General features: G+C 41.7%; 3 protein-coding genes across 6 annotated transcripts; 2 read left to right on the top strand and 1 right to left on the bottom strand.

Moving 5' to 3' along the window:
* Positions 1-560: 560 nt before the first annotated feature.
* gtf3c6 (general transcription factor IIIC, polypeptide 6, alpha) lies at positions 561-2,925 on the top strand. Of its 2 annotated transcripts, none has more exons than XM_076733287.1 (6): positions 561-720; positions 1,127-1,207; positions 1,333-1,396; positions 1,780-1,824; positions 1,931-2,038; positions 2,233-2,925. In XM_076733287.1, exons 1-6 carry the CDS (start codon positions 697-699, stop codon positions 2,358-2,360), a joined length of 450 nt encoding a protein of 149 aa, XP_076589402.1. In that variant the 5' UTR covers positions 561-696; the 3' UTR covers positions 2,361-2,925. The 2 variants fall into 2 exon arrangements, with proteins under 2 accessions (XP_076589402.1, XP_076589401.1); XM_076733286.1 differs by having other exon boundaries at positions 2,230-2,925.
* A 377-nt stretch (positions 2,926-3,302) lies between these two features.
* On the top strand, positions 3,303-8,234 carry calub (calumenin b). 2 transcript variants are annotated; one of them, XM_076733281.1, is made up of 7 exons: positions 3,303-3,371; positions 4,572-4,811; positions 5,016-5,209; positions 5,331-5,497; positions 5,604-5,664; positions 5,919-6,118; positions 6,867-8,234. In XM_076733281.1, exons 2-7 carry the CDS (start codon positions 4,591-4,593, stop codon positions 6,969-6,971), a joined length of 948 nt encoding a protein of 315 aa, XP_076589396.1. In that variant the 5' UTR covers positions 3,303-3,371; positions 4,572-4,590; the 3' UTR covers positions 6,972-8,234. The 2 variants fall into 2 exon arrangements, with proteins under 2 accessions (XP_076589396.1, XP_076589397.1); XM_076733282.1 differs by lacking the exon at positions 3,303-3,371 and adding an exon at positions 3,374-3,521.
* A 2,099-nt stretch (positions 8,235-10,333) lies between these two features.
* LOC143322230 (cadherin-related family member 5) lies at positions 10,334-16,831 on the bottom strand. Of its 2 annotated transcripts, XM_076733279.1 has the most exons (17): positions 16,716-16,831; positions 16,061-16,187; positions 15,750-15,964; positions 14,796-14,852; positions 14,606-14,698; positions 14,418-14,504; positions 14,204-14,314; positions 13,826-13,996; positions 13,490-13,580; positions 13,297-13,403; positions 13,006-13,206; positions 12,782-12,913; positions 12,485-12,563; positions 12,196-12,386; positions 12,073-12,093; positions 10,593-11,520; positions 10,334-10,487 (listed from the first exon to the last, which is right to left on the bottom strand). In XM_076733279.1, exons 2-17 carry the CDS (start codon positions 16,149-16,151, stop codon positions 10,444-10,446), a joined length of 2,619 nt encoding a protein of 872 aa, XP_076589394.1. In that variant the 5' UTR covers positions 16,152-16,187; positions 16,716-16,831; the 3' UTR covers positions 10,334-10,443. The 2 variants fall into 2 exon arrangements, with proteins under 2 accessions (XP_076589394.1, XP_076589393.1); XM_076733278.1 differs by having other exon boundaries at positions 10,384-11,520.
* Positions 16,832-18,515: the final 1,684 nt, after the last annotated feature.

Raw genomic sequence — 18,515 nt, 5'->3', positions numbered from 1 at the left:
GGGGGAGCCTCCACACATCAAGCAACATGGCTTGGTTTTAGGCTTAATATTTTCCATTATTGTGCACTTTGATTGTGATTCAGTCATGTTTCTCATCTGGCCTCCTGTTTGTGCGACTGTTCTTTTTTGGTTTTGGATGCGTTTGATGTGTATGCTTGTTTTAGGTTTTGTTGGCGCTGCCTTTGACAGATGAATTTCCCCTTGGGGATCAATAAAGTGTATCGTCTCATTTCATCTCATCTCATCTCATCACCTCAGCTATGGCCTCCTGCAGGAGAACATTAATAACATTAATGTTAGATGTAGATGAGTGTGCCAACAGGTAGCCAATATTTAGATCCAATCATACTCGACCATAAGTAGAATGAACAGACGAACAGACAGACAGACAGACAGACAGATAGAGAGGTGAAGGGGGGAGAATAGTTGTTCATTCCATTTCCAGTTCCCATTAAATGGCTTAGCTACAAAACATGCCAGTAAAACTGAACAACAGCGCCCCTCGATGGTCGGAGACCGTAACTGAAAATATGCCAGGCAACAAAAACATCATAAGGCTTGTCGGGCACCGTACATTCGCGGAAGTTGTCAAAACAATTATTAGCAGAAAGAGATGGGGGATTTCCTTCATAAAACTTAGAGAAGAGATTAATTACGGTTGTCTTTATCATCCCTCTTTATTCCAGGACGTTCAACATGGACGATGAATGGGAAGAGGAGGTACGAAACAAAATCAGCGGATTACAGTTTACAGCATAACGATGCCAGCGTTAGCTTCATGTGGCTAGCATGTTTCTGTTAGCCTGAGGGATCCTGACAGGATTGGAAGGACCAATTGTAAATAAACGTTAGTTGCTGTTTTAACTATAGCCGTTCAAATGGGAGTTTTGGGGATAAATTTCCCATTAAATAGGGGTTTGGGTTTAAGCGTGAAACGTGATTAATATTGATTTCATGATGAACGTGTGTGGGAATCCCTGAGATCACGTTAATTCATTCATTTTCTGACTAAAAGTTGTGCACGAGAAATACAGTAATTAACGCTATTATAATTATGCTCTTATTGACTGTTGAAAAGTTTACATTTCAATCATTAAAGAAAACTGTTTTCTTTTCACGTGTTTAGGAGCAGCTTGTTGTGGTGGAGCTCTCTGGTATAATCAACAATGACTTCCTGTCCAAGTGTCGGGGCACATGCAAGATACTTGTGAGTTTTGGATATTAATGCTTTTTGGTGAAGAAAGAGAGTCCGGCCATCATGCACAACATCCACATCCACAATAGGTGTGCCACTGCAGCATTTGCTGAACTAGTTTTGCCCATGTGTTGCAGGATATTGACAGTGAGAAGCCCATGATGCAGGTTGGCCAGTACGTGTTTGCAGGGGAATATGAAGGTAAAATGTGGCTTTACTGACTTTAGCCTGCTGCTAAAATACATTACACTCTCCTTTTTTGCTTCTTTGTAAAACGAGTTGTCATGTTGGAAACGTGAATTTACACAACCTCCACAGAGATATTTCCTAACACTGTCACTGCTGCCTGCAATAGATGTTTGTGGTTTCAGTCATGATGAGTGGCCAAAACTGTGCCTTCAGTGTCTACAGATAATATCTGATTTTGTAACAGATGGTGTGGAAATAGAGGCATATTTTTTTAACAAGCATGATTAGTCATAGTGATGCTGGCTATTGAAGAATCTACATGAACTATCATAGATTTTATCATGAAAAGTAAATGCTAAGCAGAAATTTTAATTGTTGTCCTTCCCTCTTCAAAGACGCACTGGGAACTTGTGTGCTGTTCGAGGAGGGACCAGAGAAACGTAAGGGTTTCCATATAAATACTCAGTGTTTACTGTTGTGTTTCAGTTATATTTATTTCTTTATTTATTTTGCTTACTGCCTGTTTTGATATGTACATATCTGCAGGAAAAGCAGACAGTGGTCCGGAGCTGAAGTACATGTGCCACACTGTGAAGAAACTGATGATGCAACGAATCTTCCTCACAGACAAGAAAGACGGCGAAACCAGCACAGGTCAGCCAGAACAGCTGAACTCACCATGGTGCAAAACCTGTTGTGACCTCTTTCTTCTAATACAGTTATGATCTGTATTTTATGACACACATACTTGAAGCAACTCCATTTTTATGTTATGCATCTTGACAAAGAATCAACTTTGCACAGCAATGTTAAAACCCTAAAAATGCCTTTGTGTTTTGTCCCAGCAGGAAGTGGTGATAGTGGTGAACAGATGGACACAACCTGCCAGTCCAATCAAGAAGAAAATACCAACCAACAGGGAGAGACAGATCTACAGAAGGACAACACAGAGTTGAAAGGCTCAGCAGTGGGCTGAGAACTCCCTAAACAAGCGTAGAAACACTAGCATGTGTGAAGCTGTGAGGGACTCTGTCTGAAACAGACAGTTTAGACTGTTGGATTTGTGCAGTTCAGCAATGAAGAGAGGTGTATGTAACTGTAAGACTTGCACAATGTGTCACAGTTAATGTAATATTTGATAAACAACGTAAATATGACTAAAGGATGCCTAAAGAGAAAAGACTCATTGTGTCACTCCATTCCTTTCAGATGCACATTGGAGGGGTCTTGGTAAGGGCAGTTACAGAAATGTGGTGGGTGATCATTATGAATATTTAACCAGCAGAGGGAGAAAACTCTGCTTGAGCTGCAAGGTTGTAGTAGAGTTGTGCTCATTGGAGCATGAGCCACGTATACGTTAAAGAAGTGAGAAGAATACTTCACCTAAAAATACGCAGCTCATATGTTTCTGATTAGGGATAAATTGGTTTTATCAGCAATTCTTTGACCATTGATTTGAAGAAGTACAGACTTTTTATTTGTTAGCTAAATGAATTGGGCTCTGTGAAAAGATCTTCATTAAAACAATCTTTATTGTCTGAGTGTTGGTTTGTGTCCTTTTTTGTTCTGTTTTTGCAGGATTTCTGCCACAAAAGATGTGTATGACTTTGCATTTTGTCACAAACCAAAAATGGTTTTATGTTTTCAAGAACTGTAAAGTAATTAAAAGATTTGTATTGGGTTGTTTCATTTGAATAATCAGAGGAAAGTAGTGGTCTCGGGTTGCTATTGTGCAGCTTACGTACCTGTCCCAGACACCGTGGAGTCACTTTTATGAATGAAACAAGTTTGTTGACTTTGAGGACGTGGCGGTTCTCGGCCAATCCAATCATCGATGTTCCCTTGAAGTAGACCAATGAGCGAGCGACATCGCACTCGCCTTGTCGGAGCGTGATTGGTCGGTTGTCGTTTTAGCACAGGAAGTGTATGGGTGTGTTTCCGAGGGGAGGGTCTTAAACTGCATCGAAGAACTTCCCTGAAGACACCGGTGAGTTTCCTTCATCAATTCAGCTTTAAAATCCAAAAGAACAAATTAGATTTGTTTCTCCTGTAGTTAAGTGTTTAGAAAGACGTAACACGGACAGTTAGGTAGTTGCTTGTTTATCTTCATTGGACGAGTGAAATTGCGGGTGAGCAGGTAAAACTAATGGTACGCTAGGTTAGCCAGTCTAATGTTGGTTTCTAACCTTGGATTTGGATGGTTACGGTCACTAATTGGAAATAACAGATGCAAACTGTGCCTGACTTGTAATACAACGACTATGGCGAGATATGATATGTCTAGATGTGCAAAAGTGAAAGCACGGACGCTGTGCTGTATCACACTAAACCAACCAAGATAGCGGTGAACGTCATCCAGTAAGATAGTTAAATATCTTAAAATATAGATTTTTTTTTCTCCGAATACTGCATTATGTTTTCTGCTATACTACCTATCGTGACATTGCATTCTCTTTACATGGATCTTAGCTTGCTGGTGATTTTTCTATTTGAGAGAATTTTGAGAAAATGTAAACACGAAAGTAAAACTAATGTACAACAGGTTTCAATATTCGGTGCTAGTTGAAACTGGTTTAGATATTAGGTAGAAGAGACTTAATATTATGAAGACATTTCAGTGAACTACAGTAGCTTAGAATTCACCGGGTCTCCAAAATGACATAAAACATGAATCAACGCGTCTTTAAAGTTTAAACATAACTTCAACTTTTGAAGCTCAGACTTAATTACTGGACCGGTGTATTAGACTGCACTAGTTTAAGCTACGTGGCCTAATAAACTGACCACTGAGAGTAGTCTACAATTTGAATCTAATATGATAATATTCAGTAATTCTATAAATTGTCAGGTATGGATGATAATGTTTTGCGAATTGTTGAGCTGGTGGTAATACAACGTATGCATTGTAAACTTCTACAAAGTACCAGAACCAGAACAAATGAGGGATTGCATCAGCTGGGACAGATTATCCTCTCAGAGTCAGAGTATTTGCTTGCACTGAGTCATACAATGGCATGTGCAACGTCAAGTCGCCCTGAGTTCAGAGCTGAGAATGGCACTGACTGAAAAGTGCACTGTAAACTTAGACATACTTGCAATAAAAAAAAAACGTTTTGCACCTGAATGTCCTGTTTGAGTAATAACCGCAGCTTTCTGGTGTCTTCTTTTTACCCCCTCACACGGACAGTGTTTGTACATATCGCAGGATGGAGCTGCGGCCACTTGTCATGTGTTTTGCCCTCTGCGTGGTTTACGCCACCAGTAAGCCCACGGAGAAAAAGGACCGTGTTCACCACGATGAACCCCTCAGCAACCGAGAGCACGTCGACACAGAGAACTTTGACTATGACCACGAAGCCTTTCTGGGACAAGAGGAGGCCAAGACCTTCGACCAGCTCACACCAGAGGAGAGCAAGGAGAGGCTCGGGTAAGAAAACATCTCAGGGGGGATTGTGCGTACTTGTTCTTGAAATGCTGGGGATACTCTTTAACAGCCATAGTGATAATACACTTGTTGCATCACTGTGGTAGTGACCTAGTTCCACCTCAGGGTGGAGCAAAGTTCATCTAAGGTGAGAGCACCAACTAATGTGAGGGAACAAGCTGAATGTTTGCTAACATTTCTCTGCAGCATGTTGGTTGAACGTATAGACGAGGATAAGGACGGCTATGTGACGGCTGAGGAGATGAAGAAGTGGATCAAGCATTCTCAGAAGAGGTGGATCTACGATGATGTGGATCGACAGTGGAAGAGCCACGACCTCAACGGGGATGAAGTGGTGTCCTGGGAGGAGTACAAGAACGCCACCTACGGATATATTCTTGGTACATTTGCAGAAAATTTTTATTGTATATATTTGATACGTCCCTTAAGTATTACCTATATGCTGCACAGACGCGGACACACATTTACTTTACACACAACATACAACGCTGTGACTTGCAGATGACCCCGACCCCGATGATGGCTTCAGCTACAGGCAGATGATGGCTCGTGATGAGAGGAGATTCAAGATGGCCGACCAAGATAATGACATGAAAGCCAACAAGGAGGAGTTCACAGCCTTCCTTCACCCTGAGGAGTACGAGCACATGAAGGATATTGTAGTGCTGGTGAGCAAACGCACACATACACACACACACTCACACAGATGTTAAATTATGACACTAACAATATATCATCCCCTCTCACTGCCCTATGTCTGTTTTCCTCCTATAGGAAACTATGGAAGACATAGACAAGAATGGAGACGGTTTAATTGATTTAGACGAGTACATCGGTGAGTTCTTATACCCCATTGTCATATAAGCATCACCAGTGTGTAACACACAATTTTGGGTTATTATTGGTGGCAAACCAAGACAGATACAGAAGTTGGAAAGAGTAAGAGCATGAGTATTGGTACATTTTTGAGGAACCAGTTTGAAGAACCTTTATGAAATGTTTGTCACCACAAATATTACAAGTGCTTTTACAAAGAAGCAACGTCATCAACCGCCTCACTCAGCCTCTGCCTAACTTTCGGTGCTGTAGGTGACATGTACAACCAGGAGGGAGATGCCACAGAACCTGAGTGGGTGAAGACGGAGAGGGAACAGTTCACTGAATTTAGAGACAAAAACAAAGACGGGAAGATGGACAAGGATGAGACCAGAGACTGGATCCTGCCCAGCGACTACGACCACGCTGAAGCCGAGGCCAAACATCTGGTCTATGAGTCAGATGCAGACAAAGTACGAACTGCAAAACTTCAAATTTGAACAGAAAAGCATTGTTTTCATGAATTTTACTTCCTGTGTCATTCGCTGAATGTTGGGGGGAAGAGGAAGTGTGTGTTTGAAAGCACAAATCAACTCAGAAACGTGCTTATACAGTCGACACATGAGTCTGAATGATTTTACTGCAGGACTAAAAAATAATGAGAGAATTTGTGATTTGTCATAGATTTCCTCAATGCAATGGAAGGCACAAAGAAAATTATGAATGTCTAGTAATAATAATGAGTTTGCTGTCAACAACTCAGTCAAAATGTCTGCTTGTTACACACCTGCAGCTGCTTCACTGTGAAAACCTTCCAGTGTAGCCTCACGTCTTGTTGTCCCAGGCGTGTAATATAAACAAGTTGTTAGCCAACACTGAGTCAGTCTCACTGCAGGTTTTTTGGAGGGCTTTTTAACACTTTGGATCTGACTTAATTACAGCTTTAACAAAGCATGATGAACGCAAGAGATACAGGCTTTTATTTAAGCCTTGCCAGTATTGTAGCCCTTTGGGATATGTTTATTGTGTAATTAAGAGAAAAGATATCTCCTTTATTTATTTCACCCAGTGACGCAGGTGCAAACCACAAGAGATGCCAAATACTTTGGTAATACATAGTAACAGCATGACGTAGCTCCTTTTTTTGGGAATAGTTTAAAAAAAAAGTTTGTCCTGCCAGAAATAAAAGACTTCTCATGACTGTTACTCTCCCTCCATCAGGATGGCCGTCTGACCAAGGCAGAAATCGTGGATAAGTACGACCTGTTCGTGGGCAGCCAGGCGACCGACTTTGGAGAGGCTCTGACTCGACACGACGAGTTCTAAACATCCGCCTGCCTCCAAAGACTCTGTGTTCATTGTTTTGTACCACCTTACTCCTCTGACAGTGGATGGGAGATCTCAAACATCACGAGCTCGTCTAATCCGACACCACGGACAATAATTTATTTGATTTCTTGAATGTGTCCCGTTGTACACACACTAACACTCGAACGTGTACATGCTTGGCCAGTGTGTCCTCGTGCTCAGTCGTGCATAAGATTGGGATGTATCGCCAGCCTTTGCTCTGCTTCCACACACTACACTTGCCTTTTCCAGGTCAGGCAAAGGACAAACAGTGTTAGATGATTTTTTTTTTTTTTTTTTTTTTCTTTGAAAGGATGATTTTAAGAGATAGCCATGTTTCGTTACCCTGATAGAACAAGTTGAGGCTTCCAGTATACAAACAGTTTATCGTACCATTTCTTTTTCTTGCAATGCACTGGACTGTGAAGAGTAAAGCTGATTTCTAGTCAGTAGAATTTGTTCTACTCCTCTGTCTAACCATGTAATCAGGCCCACTTGTACTTTGTTTTCATGTCTTTATTGATCATAATATGGTAATGCTGGAGATGTTTGGAACGAGGAGTTAATATTGAATTCCAGTGACGATGAAGACTATTTGGACTAGTGCAATACAGTAACATCAGTGGGACCACACTGTTTGCCATACTGGTCCCCATAGCATCCATGTTAACACGAGCTGTGGCTCCTACCTAAGGACGGGCTGTGCTGTGTGTTAGCTGAAGGAAACACGATGAATTTAGAGACGGATGGATGCTTTGTTCTCAAAGCTGTCTCCTGTCTCCTTTCTCATCACCTCAATATTGTGTGTGTGTTTGTGTGCGTGTGAATCTGCGTGTGTACATATATTACTTGTATTCTTAATGACAGACTTCCCCCTTTTTTGATGTTATGTCTTGTTTGATTCAGCTGAACTAACTCATTTGTGTGCTAAGCTAAGATAATTGACCTGTTTTGTAAGCGGTTTTGGAAAAAAAAAATCCCCCCTGACAAACACTTTGCCCTCCTAATTATGTTTGTTATGCTTATATTAAGACTATCACCATTTATAACCACTGTTGATACTTTTTATGGTATGCTATAACGTATATGATAATGTTTTTTTACATGCTCACTGCAGTGACCACCCTTTCACTAGTGACTTTACTGTAAATAAGTTGTTGGTCTGCAAACAGAGCACTCTAACAATCAGGTCCAGTTTTTGTGATTGAGAAGAATGTCTCAATAAAAACAAAGAAAATTGGAGCTTTCAGTCTGCTGTATGTTTTGATCGGATGCTCTGGCTGTCAGCTGTTGTGACCGCTGCTACTACAAGTGATGAGACGTTAATCAGGCATCGTAGCCAAGCTGATCTCACAAGCTGTGCCTGGGAAAGCAGTCATTTGTAGTTAAAATGATCTCACGTAGTATGAAGCAGAAGTTGAAAATTTTAACTATCACCGTTTTTTTCCCTAGCTTTCTTGCTTTTTAGGAAATGCTCTGTTTCCTGGTTTCCTTCTGGCTGTTGACCCATTGACCTCTGGATTGTTGTCTCAGAACTTTTTCCTCTCAGCATCTCTTTCAGCAGAATCATTTGCCCCCTAATCTCCCCACAGTAAATCAAATATTGGCAATTTTACCCTTTTACAGACAGTCAAAGCACATAACAGAATACATATTTAATGTGTGTGGTACATTTCTCAGGTATGTCACTGCTATCCTTTACATATCAACCAGCTGAAGCTTGGGGGAGCTTTTTCTTACCCATTTACATCTCAGCATGTCAGAAACAACTTTTTAATTTACTCAAATATGATTTGATGGACATGAATGTTTTTGTTTGTTTTTTTTATTAAATTGGTCTTTTAGGAGCTTCACTGAAGCACTTAAGGGCCAAATTCCTTTTCTGTTTTTTACCCTCTGGTGATCCCTTAACTGTTTGTCTAGTGCCACCATTACATCATAATTTCAATCTGTCCAATTCTTCAGTTTATGAGTTGATACTACTTTAATGACATTCCCATCAGCCTCAGTTGTACTTTGTGTTTAGTGTTAATGAGCAAATGTTATGTTAGCATACTAGCGAGCTAAATTAAGATGGGAATTGGTTGTAATGGTAAACATTATACCTATCCAACATCGGCATTGTTAGCATTGTGATTGGGAGAGTTTCAGCATTAGCTTAAAGCGTCGCTGTGCCTAAGCCCCAGTTTGTGGATCTGATGTATTAGCTTTCAGCCTACGTTTGAATCACCGAGCCAAACATCTATCTCTAAATACTTGACAATATTTTAAAAAACCCATTATTCCAAAATCCCAATTCTCCAAAAAAAAAAAAATGTCCCATTGGACCAAAAACCCATTTGTTTGACAGCCTATTATCCGGAAAACACATTCTGTCTCCCAGTAGTTTTTTGCTCTTGGTCTCTTAGTGCCAGGTTGGGGTTGGGATTCAATATGTCATTTGATGTAAATCCAGAAAGATAGTATATGAAGGACAAAACTCCCACCAATGTCAGACAAATGAGCTTTCAATCCAATTGGATATTCGGGTTTCAGAATAATGAGTCATCAGAACAGTGTCATGGCACCACAAGAAATGCTGTCAGATGAAGTTGGGAAATGGGCAAAACTAAAATTTCATCCAGATGGTTGGATGAGTCTTCAAGGCCAGCCCCTGCCCATAAGTCCTCTTTAATAACAACTCCTGGCTCACTGATTCAGGTAGACAACACCTTTACTCACATTCAAAGAAAAAACCGAGGCAGCTTGTAGAGTGGGCAAAACAAAAGAACTGATGCTGTAGTACACTATGTGAGAGTATTGAACATAAAGCACTCTGCAGCTACTCAAAGGATAAATCTGCACGACATCACACAGGGCACAAACCGCTGCTGCACTTTTCCCTATGAGTTAAAAAAAAGGTCAAGCATTCCTGCAATGTCAAAGCAGGCATTTTGCTTTCTCCACGACGTGATTTCATGTGGATTTATCTTTAGAAAACACACACAATCTCATTATTATTCGTAAACGTTTGCAGACAATATATTTGATTCATGACTGATTCATTCACACTGTTTACTTGTACTAACCTCGCAATGAATGGTGCGTCCTTGAAAAGTTGATTCATAATTCATACTGATTAATTTCATTAAAGGAGTGGATTCTTTAACCGTGCTTTGTGCGTTAAGGTCATGCATTCCTGTCATCTAGTATCTATATGGTATAAATACAACAACAGTATGTGTTATAATTGTGTGTTATTAAATGTTTAGTTTTACATATTATACAGCGTGTGAACATATACATATCTTCCTTCCTCCATCCTGTGGCCGATGTGCTGTATACCTCATGTATGTATTCTGTCCTCTTACGTGTCTCAGCAGTACCTACAGCACAAGCAGAACCAGACTGCAGTGTTTCTGTCTTTCAATGACATGTCCGCTGTTGACTGTCTGTGTCATCCATCTTCACGTTACCTCCTCCATTCTCTGTCATCCATCCCATCACTTTCAGTGCCTGCGATATTGCAGAGACATCACTTACTAAACGAGATAAAAATGGGGTTACAACGAGCCAACACTCTCAGCAGCTCTTCTTCGTCTGGCTCTAACTCATCCTCACCCTCACTGTTCTTGTCTGCATCTTCATCTCCCAGAAAACCATCATCATCCGCCTCCCCCGCCTCGCGGCAGTCTTGTGTATTTCCTGAGTTCGTCGAGGGTCTTCTGTCCAGAGGTGGACTACCTGCATCTGCAGCCCCACTGGGGTATTCTGACTGGTGGTCTTCTGTTTGGTCCAGTGACGTTGAGGGTTGGTCTACTTCTGTGCTTGGAGTCATAGATGTTCGCTCTGGTGTTACTAGGGGTGTATCAAGGGAGGATGTATCTATATGTACCAGCTTGGCTTTCAAAGGTGCATGGTCTGGGGTGGGTGGGGGTGTCTCCATCTGCTTGGAAAGGGGTGAGGACTGTAAAGGTGAATATGGGGGTGTCTTCACATGAGGTTTGCAGAAGGGTTTGTCTATTTCTGCTGAAGCAATTCGGGTACGACTACATGGAATACTGGATTGAGAGGAAGGACTGGTGACAGGGTCATTGTTGGTTGTTGTTTGTGTGGTTTGTGAATCAGGATAGGGGGACAATGGGGTGTTTGTGGCATCATGGGTTGTGGGGCTAGAACCAGTAAGGTCTGGGTATGTGTCAGTTGGTGAGCCAGGGTTTTCTTTGGATGGAGCAGCAGCTTGAGCCATATGTGTGGGACTCACATCCCTAGTGGCTGGGTGAAGGGTGGGTGAGCTGGAGAAGCTTTTGGTTGGTGTAGAAGCATTATTATTGAGGATCACAGGGCTGTGCACTGGTTCGGTGGGGACGAAGCTGGCATCAGGTGCAGCAGTCGTTTTTGGTGGAACAGGTCCTTGGCAGCTGGGGAGATCTTGCTGGGTGTAGAGGCCAGGTTTGTCTGAGAAGCTGAACGAAGGATTGTAGGTCCCATATTCTTCATTGTTGTAGGGTACTTCCTCCATGTGTGGCATGGCATTACGGTGACCCAACTGAAAAGCAACCATGGTCATCAGGTCAATATTGGGAAAAAGTAAAGCACTATTATATGGTGGTGAGGAGGTTAGTGAATGATCCTGGTTCAGTTTGACATGTAGGAATTGCCAGGCCTTCTAACAAGAAGTCTAACATTTAGTGAGTGGGAGTAAGTGAATTCATTACAATGTGAGTAATTGACAGACTTATGAAGTGCTTGAGCTAAAAGGTAATCTGGACCTTAAAAAGGCAGTTTGGCCAAAGAGAAAAAAAAATCTCAGTACAAGTCCAACTTACTTGCTGCTTCCAAAGCTTTTAAGCACATCTTGTAGCCTCCATCAGCGGATGGCGTAGTTCCATGGTTATGAAAATGGTTTAGAAACATAACATTCTCATGAAAGCCATGAGATGTGTCCGAAAGCTTCAGTAACAGGAGTAAGTTGGACCTTGTGTTAAACACACTTCAAACTGTATGATTTGAACTGTTTGTTGTAGAGTTTATTCAGAAAAGGGACAGGAAATATAGGACAAAGATGAATATTAGCTTCAATAGTAAAGTAAAAACTCACCAGCTGGAACCACCGTAAGCTCTGTGGGAATATATGCAGTAGAGAATACGTCAGAAACTCAAACTTACTCAGCAAAAAGTCTTGATAAATATGAATCCAGATTATAGTGATGAAGGTTCTCACCACATTGGGGTGTTTGCCCTGTGCCACACAGCCTCTCTGCAGTGGGTCGCGCTTTCCCTTGTGTTTCTTCTTCAGCCATATCACCATAAACAAGATACATCCAAGTACAGTCATGAACACCATGCTCAGAAATAATGCTTTGCCCACAGTACAGCCTGTCATCCGGTCATCTCCCAGTGGACTATGAGGGACTGTAGTGTACAGAGACAGACACACAGAGAGTTTGTTTCAGTCTGCAGGCTCATCAGGTGTCAGCGGTGAATACAAGCCTGTAAGTGTGTGTCCTTACTTGATTGCCATTCAGATAACACCTCTACCACCACAGTAGCATAGGCAGCATCACCAGACTCCTTGTCTATAGCCATTACCTGCAAAGCATTTTGAGTTTTTATCACATCATCGCCATCTTATTTGTGTTTTTATTTTGAAAAATAAAGAGTGAAAGAAAACACTATGCCAAATGTAAGATAGCATAATCTAAAGTTTACATCATTTGTAGTCACTGGCCTTACATGTGAAAAATTGACTTTTCGGTGAAATCACATAAACAATCAGAAGATGACACTCGGTTTTCGCTGAGGCTCACCTCGAGAACATGTTTCTGCTTTGGTTTGAGCTGATTGGTCCTGGTGATCAGAAAACCCTCCTGTGTGATTTGGTAGATGTCTGTGTGATTTGATGTGGGGCTGAAGGTGAAGTGGATCATGGGATTGAAACCCTGTCAGTTAGTGGAGAAAAGGTGATGGGTAACAATATAAATCATAGAACTGCTTTCAGCATTTTGTGTGTGGAGTGCAGCATTGTGCGTACGTGGTTAAAGTCTTGATCTTGTACATGTAACATCAGGGCTTTGCTGCCATAGGTATTGACCAGAGAGGCAAGACTCTCTCCTGCAGTCACAAAGCCGTGATATTCAGCCATGTCGAACGTTGGATAAAACTGGTTCACTGCCAGAACTCGGACCAACACTGTAGCAACAGAATACTTCCTGAGGTCGTCGTCCTGATATGCCTGGTTGCAAGACACAGAGAAACAGAAAGACAGAGCAGTGAGATGGACATCTCTCAAACCTATCACTAACACTGCATATATGAGTCTTACCATGACCTGGAGATGCAACTCTGGAGTTGTGAGTCTGTCTATAACCCCCTGAATCAGTTTCATCTCCCCTGTCTCTCTGTCCATCAGGAAACGTCCATCATCGTCTCCTTGCGTGCGCACAAACACAGTTACAGATGTATATGTGTAAGCAAAGCACATTGTAAGCATCAACTTGCATCTGAGTGTATGATACCTGACAGAATGGCATAGCTGACTGGAGAGCTGAGTCCCCTGTCTCCATCCACTGCATGAATGGGACCAGGAGAGAAGTCCAACACAATGTCCTGCAATATGACACGCATTTGTTGATCTACAGAGCAGATCTTTCTGACATCTGAAACTGCATCCCATGATCTGGATCTTGCAGCTGAACTCTACAATTGTTTCTGAGTCAGAATTTTACTATGAAAGGGAAATCACACAATGCCATATAAAATAGATTAAACCTTACAGTAGCATGCAAAGTGGCATTATTGATAAGTTATCAGTTATAAGATGGGTGTGACTGAGGGAGAGTTTAGCAGCTGACCTCGTCCCCCTCTGTGACATTGACTGTGTACACGGGGCTGGTGCAGATGCGGCTGGTCTCATCCTGGAAAAGCAGCACGCAGGGCAGGAACTGTGGGTACTGGTCATCTCCATCCAGGACGGTGATGGTGATGTTGGTGCTGATATTGAAGTGCTCAGCAGTGTTCATTTCCTGAGATGATGACACAGACAGAGGATATTACATTGGTCAAGCATGTTTTATGAAGAAATGAGTGGATACATGAACTGAAGTATGGTTCATCGGAGCATCCGGGAATCAAATTGTAACTTTATTTTCTCAGGATTAGATGAATGTCAGGATACATTTCCTCAGAAGTCCAGCTATAAAACAGTTAAAAATGAGATGCACATAGCTTACCGAGGCGTGGATGGTGACAGTAAGCAGGGTTTTGGTCTCATAGTCTAGAGGCTTGGACAGAATCACCTCTCCACTGTTGGGGAGATCAAACCTGAAGTACTCAGCATCAGGCTGCAGAGCACACACACAAACACATTAACAATGATGCGGGGAGTGTGTGTATTTGTGAGTTTTTTGTGCAGAAACCCTGAGTAGAGTAAAGAGTAGAACTCACTGATGTCTGATCAATGGAATAAATGATCTTGTCGTTATCTGCGTCTGTGGCCTTGACAGTAAAGACAGTAGTGTTTGCTGGAGTCAGCTGGGAAACACACAGGCAGAAAGCACATCACAACTTTCACCTCTCATGTTTTGTGTATGCATGCAAACATTTGTGTACATATTTTTGCGAAAGAGTCATACCTCACTCATAATAATGGAGCGGACAGTGTCTTCTGCAAACACAGGGGAATTATCATTCTCATTGAGAATCTCCACCATGATCCTATAAACACTCTACAACAACAACAAAAAAAAACAAAAAAAAAACACAACTTTGAATGCGGGATGACACACTAAAGCATTATGGGTAAAATGACAGGACAAAGCATACCTGAAGGGTGTCCTCCTCATAACATGATAACTCAGCCATGAGGACAGGACCCAGAGCCTGAGAGACATGAGAGAATGACAGCTGAAGACCTTCAAACAATATGATCAAATATTTTAACACAAATACTGTGATCACATGCTTTAAACTGATTTATTATCTAAATCATGATAACCAAAACTTTGTGAATGGGCCACACTCCACAAGGAAAATAGTTTCCTGCTATTTTCTAAAAATAAACCCTCCATGAACTTCCTTTGTATTTGCTGTCCACTCTCACATGTGCGCATTATAGACATTGGCCTACATTTGTCTAAATCAAAAACATATTCTAACATGCACTTTCTTGTACTTTTTGTGGGCACATAGCACTTATATATAACTTATATATTCCATGTTCTTTTGTTCTGAATTTCCTATTTTTCTTTTATGGTTACAGCACAAGAAATGCACGTTCAAATATTTTATCAAGTGTGTTGAGAAGCAACATTTCCAGAGGCGGGTGAATTCTAAATATGGTCCCTCTTGGTCACATGCTAAGTATACTCAATGAAAATGTAAAGCTGAATCTTTGTAGTTGTAGTAAATGTTGAAATGTTGTGTTAGGATAGGATAGGATGGAAGAAGTTGATAGACTGAGAAACAGAAAGAGAGAGAGACTGCTAATCTGGTTGACCCTATACCAGCTGCCATGATGTAAGACAGCTGGCTGGGAAGAGGATGACGGTAAGAGAGCTTGTGTTCGGTCCAAGGACAAGGCTATAAGGCTCAATCTCTGATAGTTTGTTCTAAACTTAGATGCAACTTCTCCACTGCGGCTCCACGCTATTTCAAGCATTCCTGCAGACTCAACTCACATAAAGTCCATAACAATGCATTGTATTTACAGCTTCCTGATCATAAGACACCTCCAACATTCATATCAGTGTTTATGAGGGCATATCCCGACTCATTTACCTCTCGGTCGAGGACCTTGTCAGCTGATGTGTTCAGCCGGATGTTTTTCTCATCCAAGAAGAACCAATCAGCATCGTTTCCGTCCAGGCTCCAGTGAACCCCCTCCACTGTGGTGTCAGCCATGAGTTCAGCAATAACTTCTCCCAAAGGGCTATTTTCTCTGACTGTTGCATATATATCCTGACCATCCAAACATCCACCCCACCCTGACATTCCTGTTTAAATACAAGCACAATTGCAGAGTTTAAGAATCCCAGCTGATTACAGCCGAGACCTGACCTCTAATATGGACAAATGTGAAGTGGCTGTACCTGTGGCTGTGTGCAGACATAGGAGGAGCAGCAGTGGGCAGACTAGAGCCTTGGCCTGGGACAAAGTCCATTTCAGTTCATTGAGGGCCATGCCTGGGCTCAGTCAGCTCTTAAGAACCAGTTCTGTCTGAGTGAAGAGAGAGAAATAACAAAGAAAGTCAACTACACACGATCATATTCTCCTCCCTAGTATGGCAGAGTGGGCTAGAGCTAGTTTTGTGCCTTGATAGCAACACTGCTTAAGAATCATAATTAGGTAAGGCTCTCCTAATGTACAAACCCTGGTGCACATACTCCGTCCTGTAATTCCCTTAAATCCCCTTTAAGTGGGTCTCTGCCTGGCTTTCCCCAGTTTGAGAGAGCAGACCAGCAGAATAGCAGCTGACTGTCGTCTTCTCTTCATGTTCCTCTGGTCTGTTTGCTCCCTTTAGCTTTCCCGGTCTATCTCTGCAGACAGGTGCTATTCTGACTGTAGAGTCGCCTGATATCTGTTAATACTGAGAATGCTTTGTGTAGATCTTCTGACTTATATTCTTCCTCTATCTGTGGCTTAGCAGGATCTGGGGTCACATCCACTAAAACATCATCTCTGCTGCAAACGTGAGGTAAATAAACATATAAGCTGACTGTTCAAACTCTTGTTCAGCCTACTGACCTGTTGTTGTCAAATCCTCGGCAGCCTGTTTGTCAGTCTCCATATCCTCCTGACTTGTGATGGAAGCAGCATCTCTGATTCCCCAAACCCTGAGAAGCCACTAAACGCCAATCAGAAAGACAGACTGAGGCTTTTAGGAATAATCAAACTGACAACAATAGATAACACCGGCCACACACTCACAGACACACAAACAAACATACACACTGAACCCCCACTACATACATTAAAAAGCAGACAGCAGCTTATGGCGTATATCCTGGGATAAATGTCAGCTCAGAGGCTAAAGCCTGAAGGCGGGGCTAACCTGGCTGGGGACAAAGACTGAGCCAATCAGATTAGATGTGACAAAAACCTGACCTGGAGGTGAGAGCCTGGGGTCATAAGTGAATTCAAGAGATTTGTCTGGTACAAAGACACTTGACCTTCATAAACTGTTTGTCATGCAATCGAAGCTGTGCAGTCAGAGTGTCCATAGCTTTTGTTCAGGCTGTAGTTGGTTTACCAGAGAGCAAAACAGGACATGTCATTTCCTTCAGTAAATTACATCCTGGCAGCATGAATCATACTTCTAATGTACATGTATATTTCTATATGTCATATAGTTCAGAACTAGAAGAGTCTGAGTGTGTTCTTTGGCTACACAGCTTGCACACGTAGGATTTGTTCAATTACCTAATGGGGTCTGACAAGGGATTAGCTATCAAACATCGGCTGTTCACCTTTTGAGGATTAACCCACATCCTTTTTCTCACTTGTCCCAGCATGCCTAGGCACACACACACGCACACAAAGGCACACTTGCAGGAGTGTGTCTGCACATATCTTTAGGGCTCCTGTGATTAAAGCTACCGTCTGGCTCCATGAGAAATGTTTTGGTTGATGCAGGCTTGTGAGTGGTTTTCATTGTCAGATAAAAGCAGAAGTATTTCAAGACTAAAGTTTGCCTCAGGGAAAGGTTGAACACTGTACTGTCTGTGTCCCTGAGAGATAGCACAGAGGGTGAGCCTTTCTCAGATCATATGAATGTTTAAAGGTGGTATTTCAAGCAGTATGTATTGAGAGGATGATACAACCCCAGCACCTTTGGTTTATTTCACGTTACTGTGGTGTTATAATAAGCTGTAACAATACCTGAATATAACAACGATTGAGTAGACTTGTTGTTGTTGTTGTTGTTGTTATTGTGTATATATATATATCCTCCCCCTTTCCTGTTGTACCTTTGGCTGTTGCTATCATAAAGGCTAAAAAAGCCCCAAAAAATAATTTAAAAAATGAAAAGAAGAAAATATATATATATATATCCTGCTGTGACGGAGTATGGCCACTGGATGTCAGCAGAGATGTTGTTAAAAAACATGAATTTGCAACTCAACTTTGCTGTTATGAAATGAAACGCAAGCATTTTCCAGTATGTTTAATTACGTGTGTGAATATTTAAATAATTCACGTGCAAAGCACACCTTGCATAACCTTTCAAATAATGAAAAAACAAATCAGTGCCTAAAATAACACTGCAGATTGCAGTATGCTGAGCAGCATGACTCCAGGGATGGCAATGACGAACCATCAGTCCAGACTGAAACATCTTAAAAACTATTTCATGGATCAAGATGATGAGAGGAAATTCTGCATTGACATTCGTGGAACCCAGAGGGTGAATCCTGCAGATTTAGTGACCTCAACTTTTCCTTGAGCACCTCCACAAGGTTGACATTGTGGTTTTGAATGAAATGTCTTGATAACTGTATGGATTGCCATGAAATCTAGCTCTGACACTCACATCCCCGTCAGGGC

The sequence above is a fragment of the Chaetodon auriga genome, chromosome 6 (genome assembly GCF_051107435.1).
Source record: "Chaetodon auriga isolate fChaAug3 chromosome 6, fChaAug3.hap1, whole genome shotgun sequence".
NCBI classification, from domain to species: domain Eukaryota; kingdom Metazoa; phylum Chordata; class Actinopteri; order Chaetodontiformes; family Chaetodontidae; genus Chaetodon; species Chaetodon auriga.
Note: the sequence above shows the minus strand (reverse complement) of the source record. Positions and strands in the feature narration are given on the sequence as shown.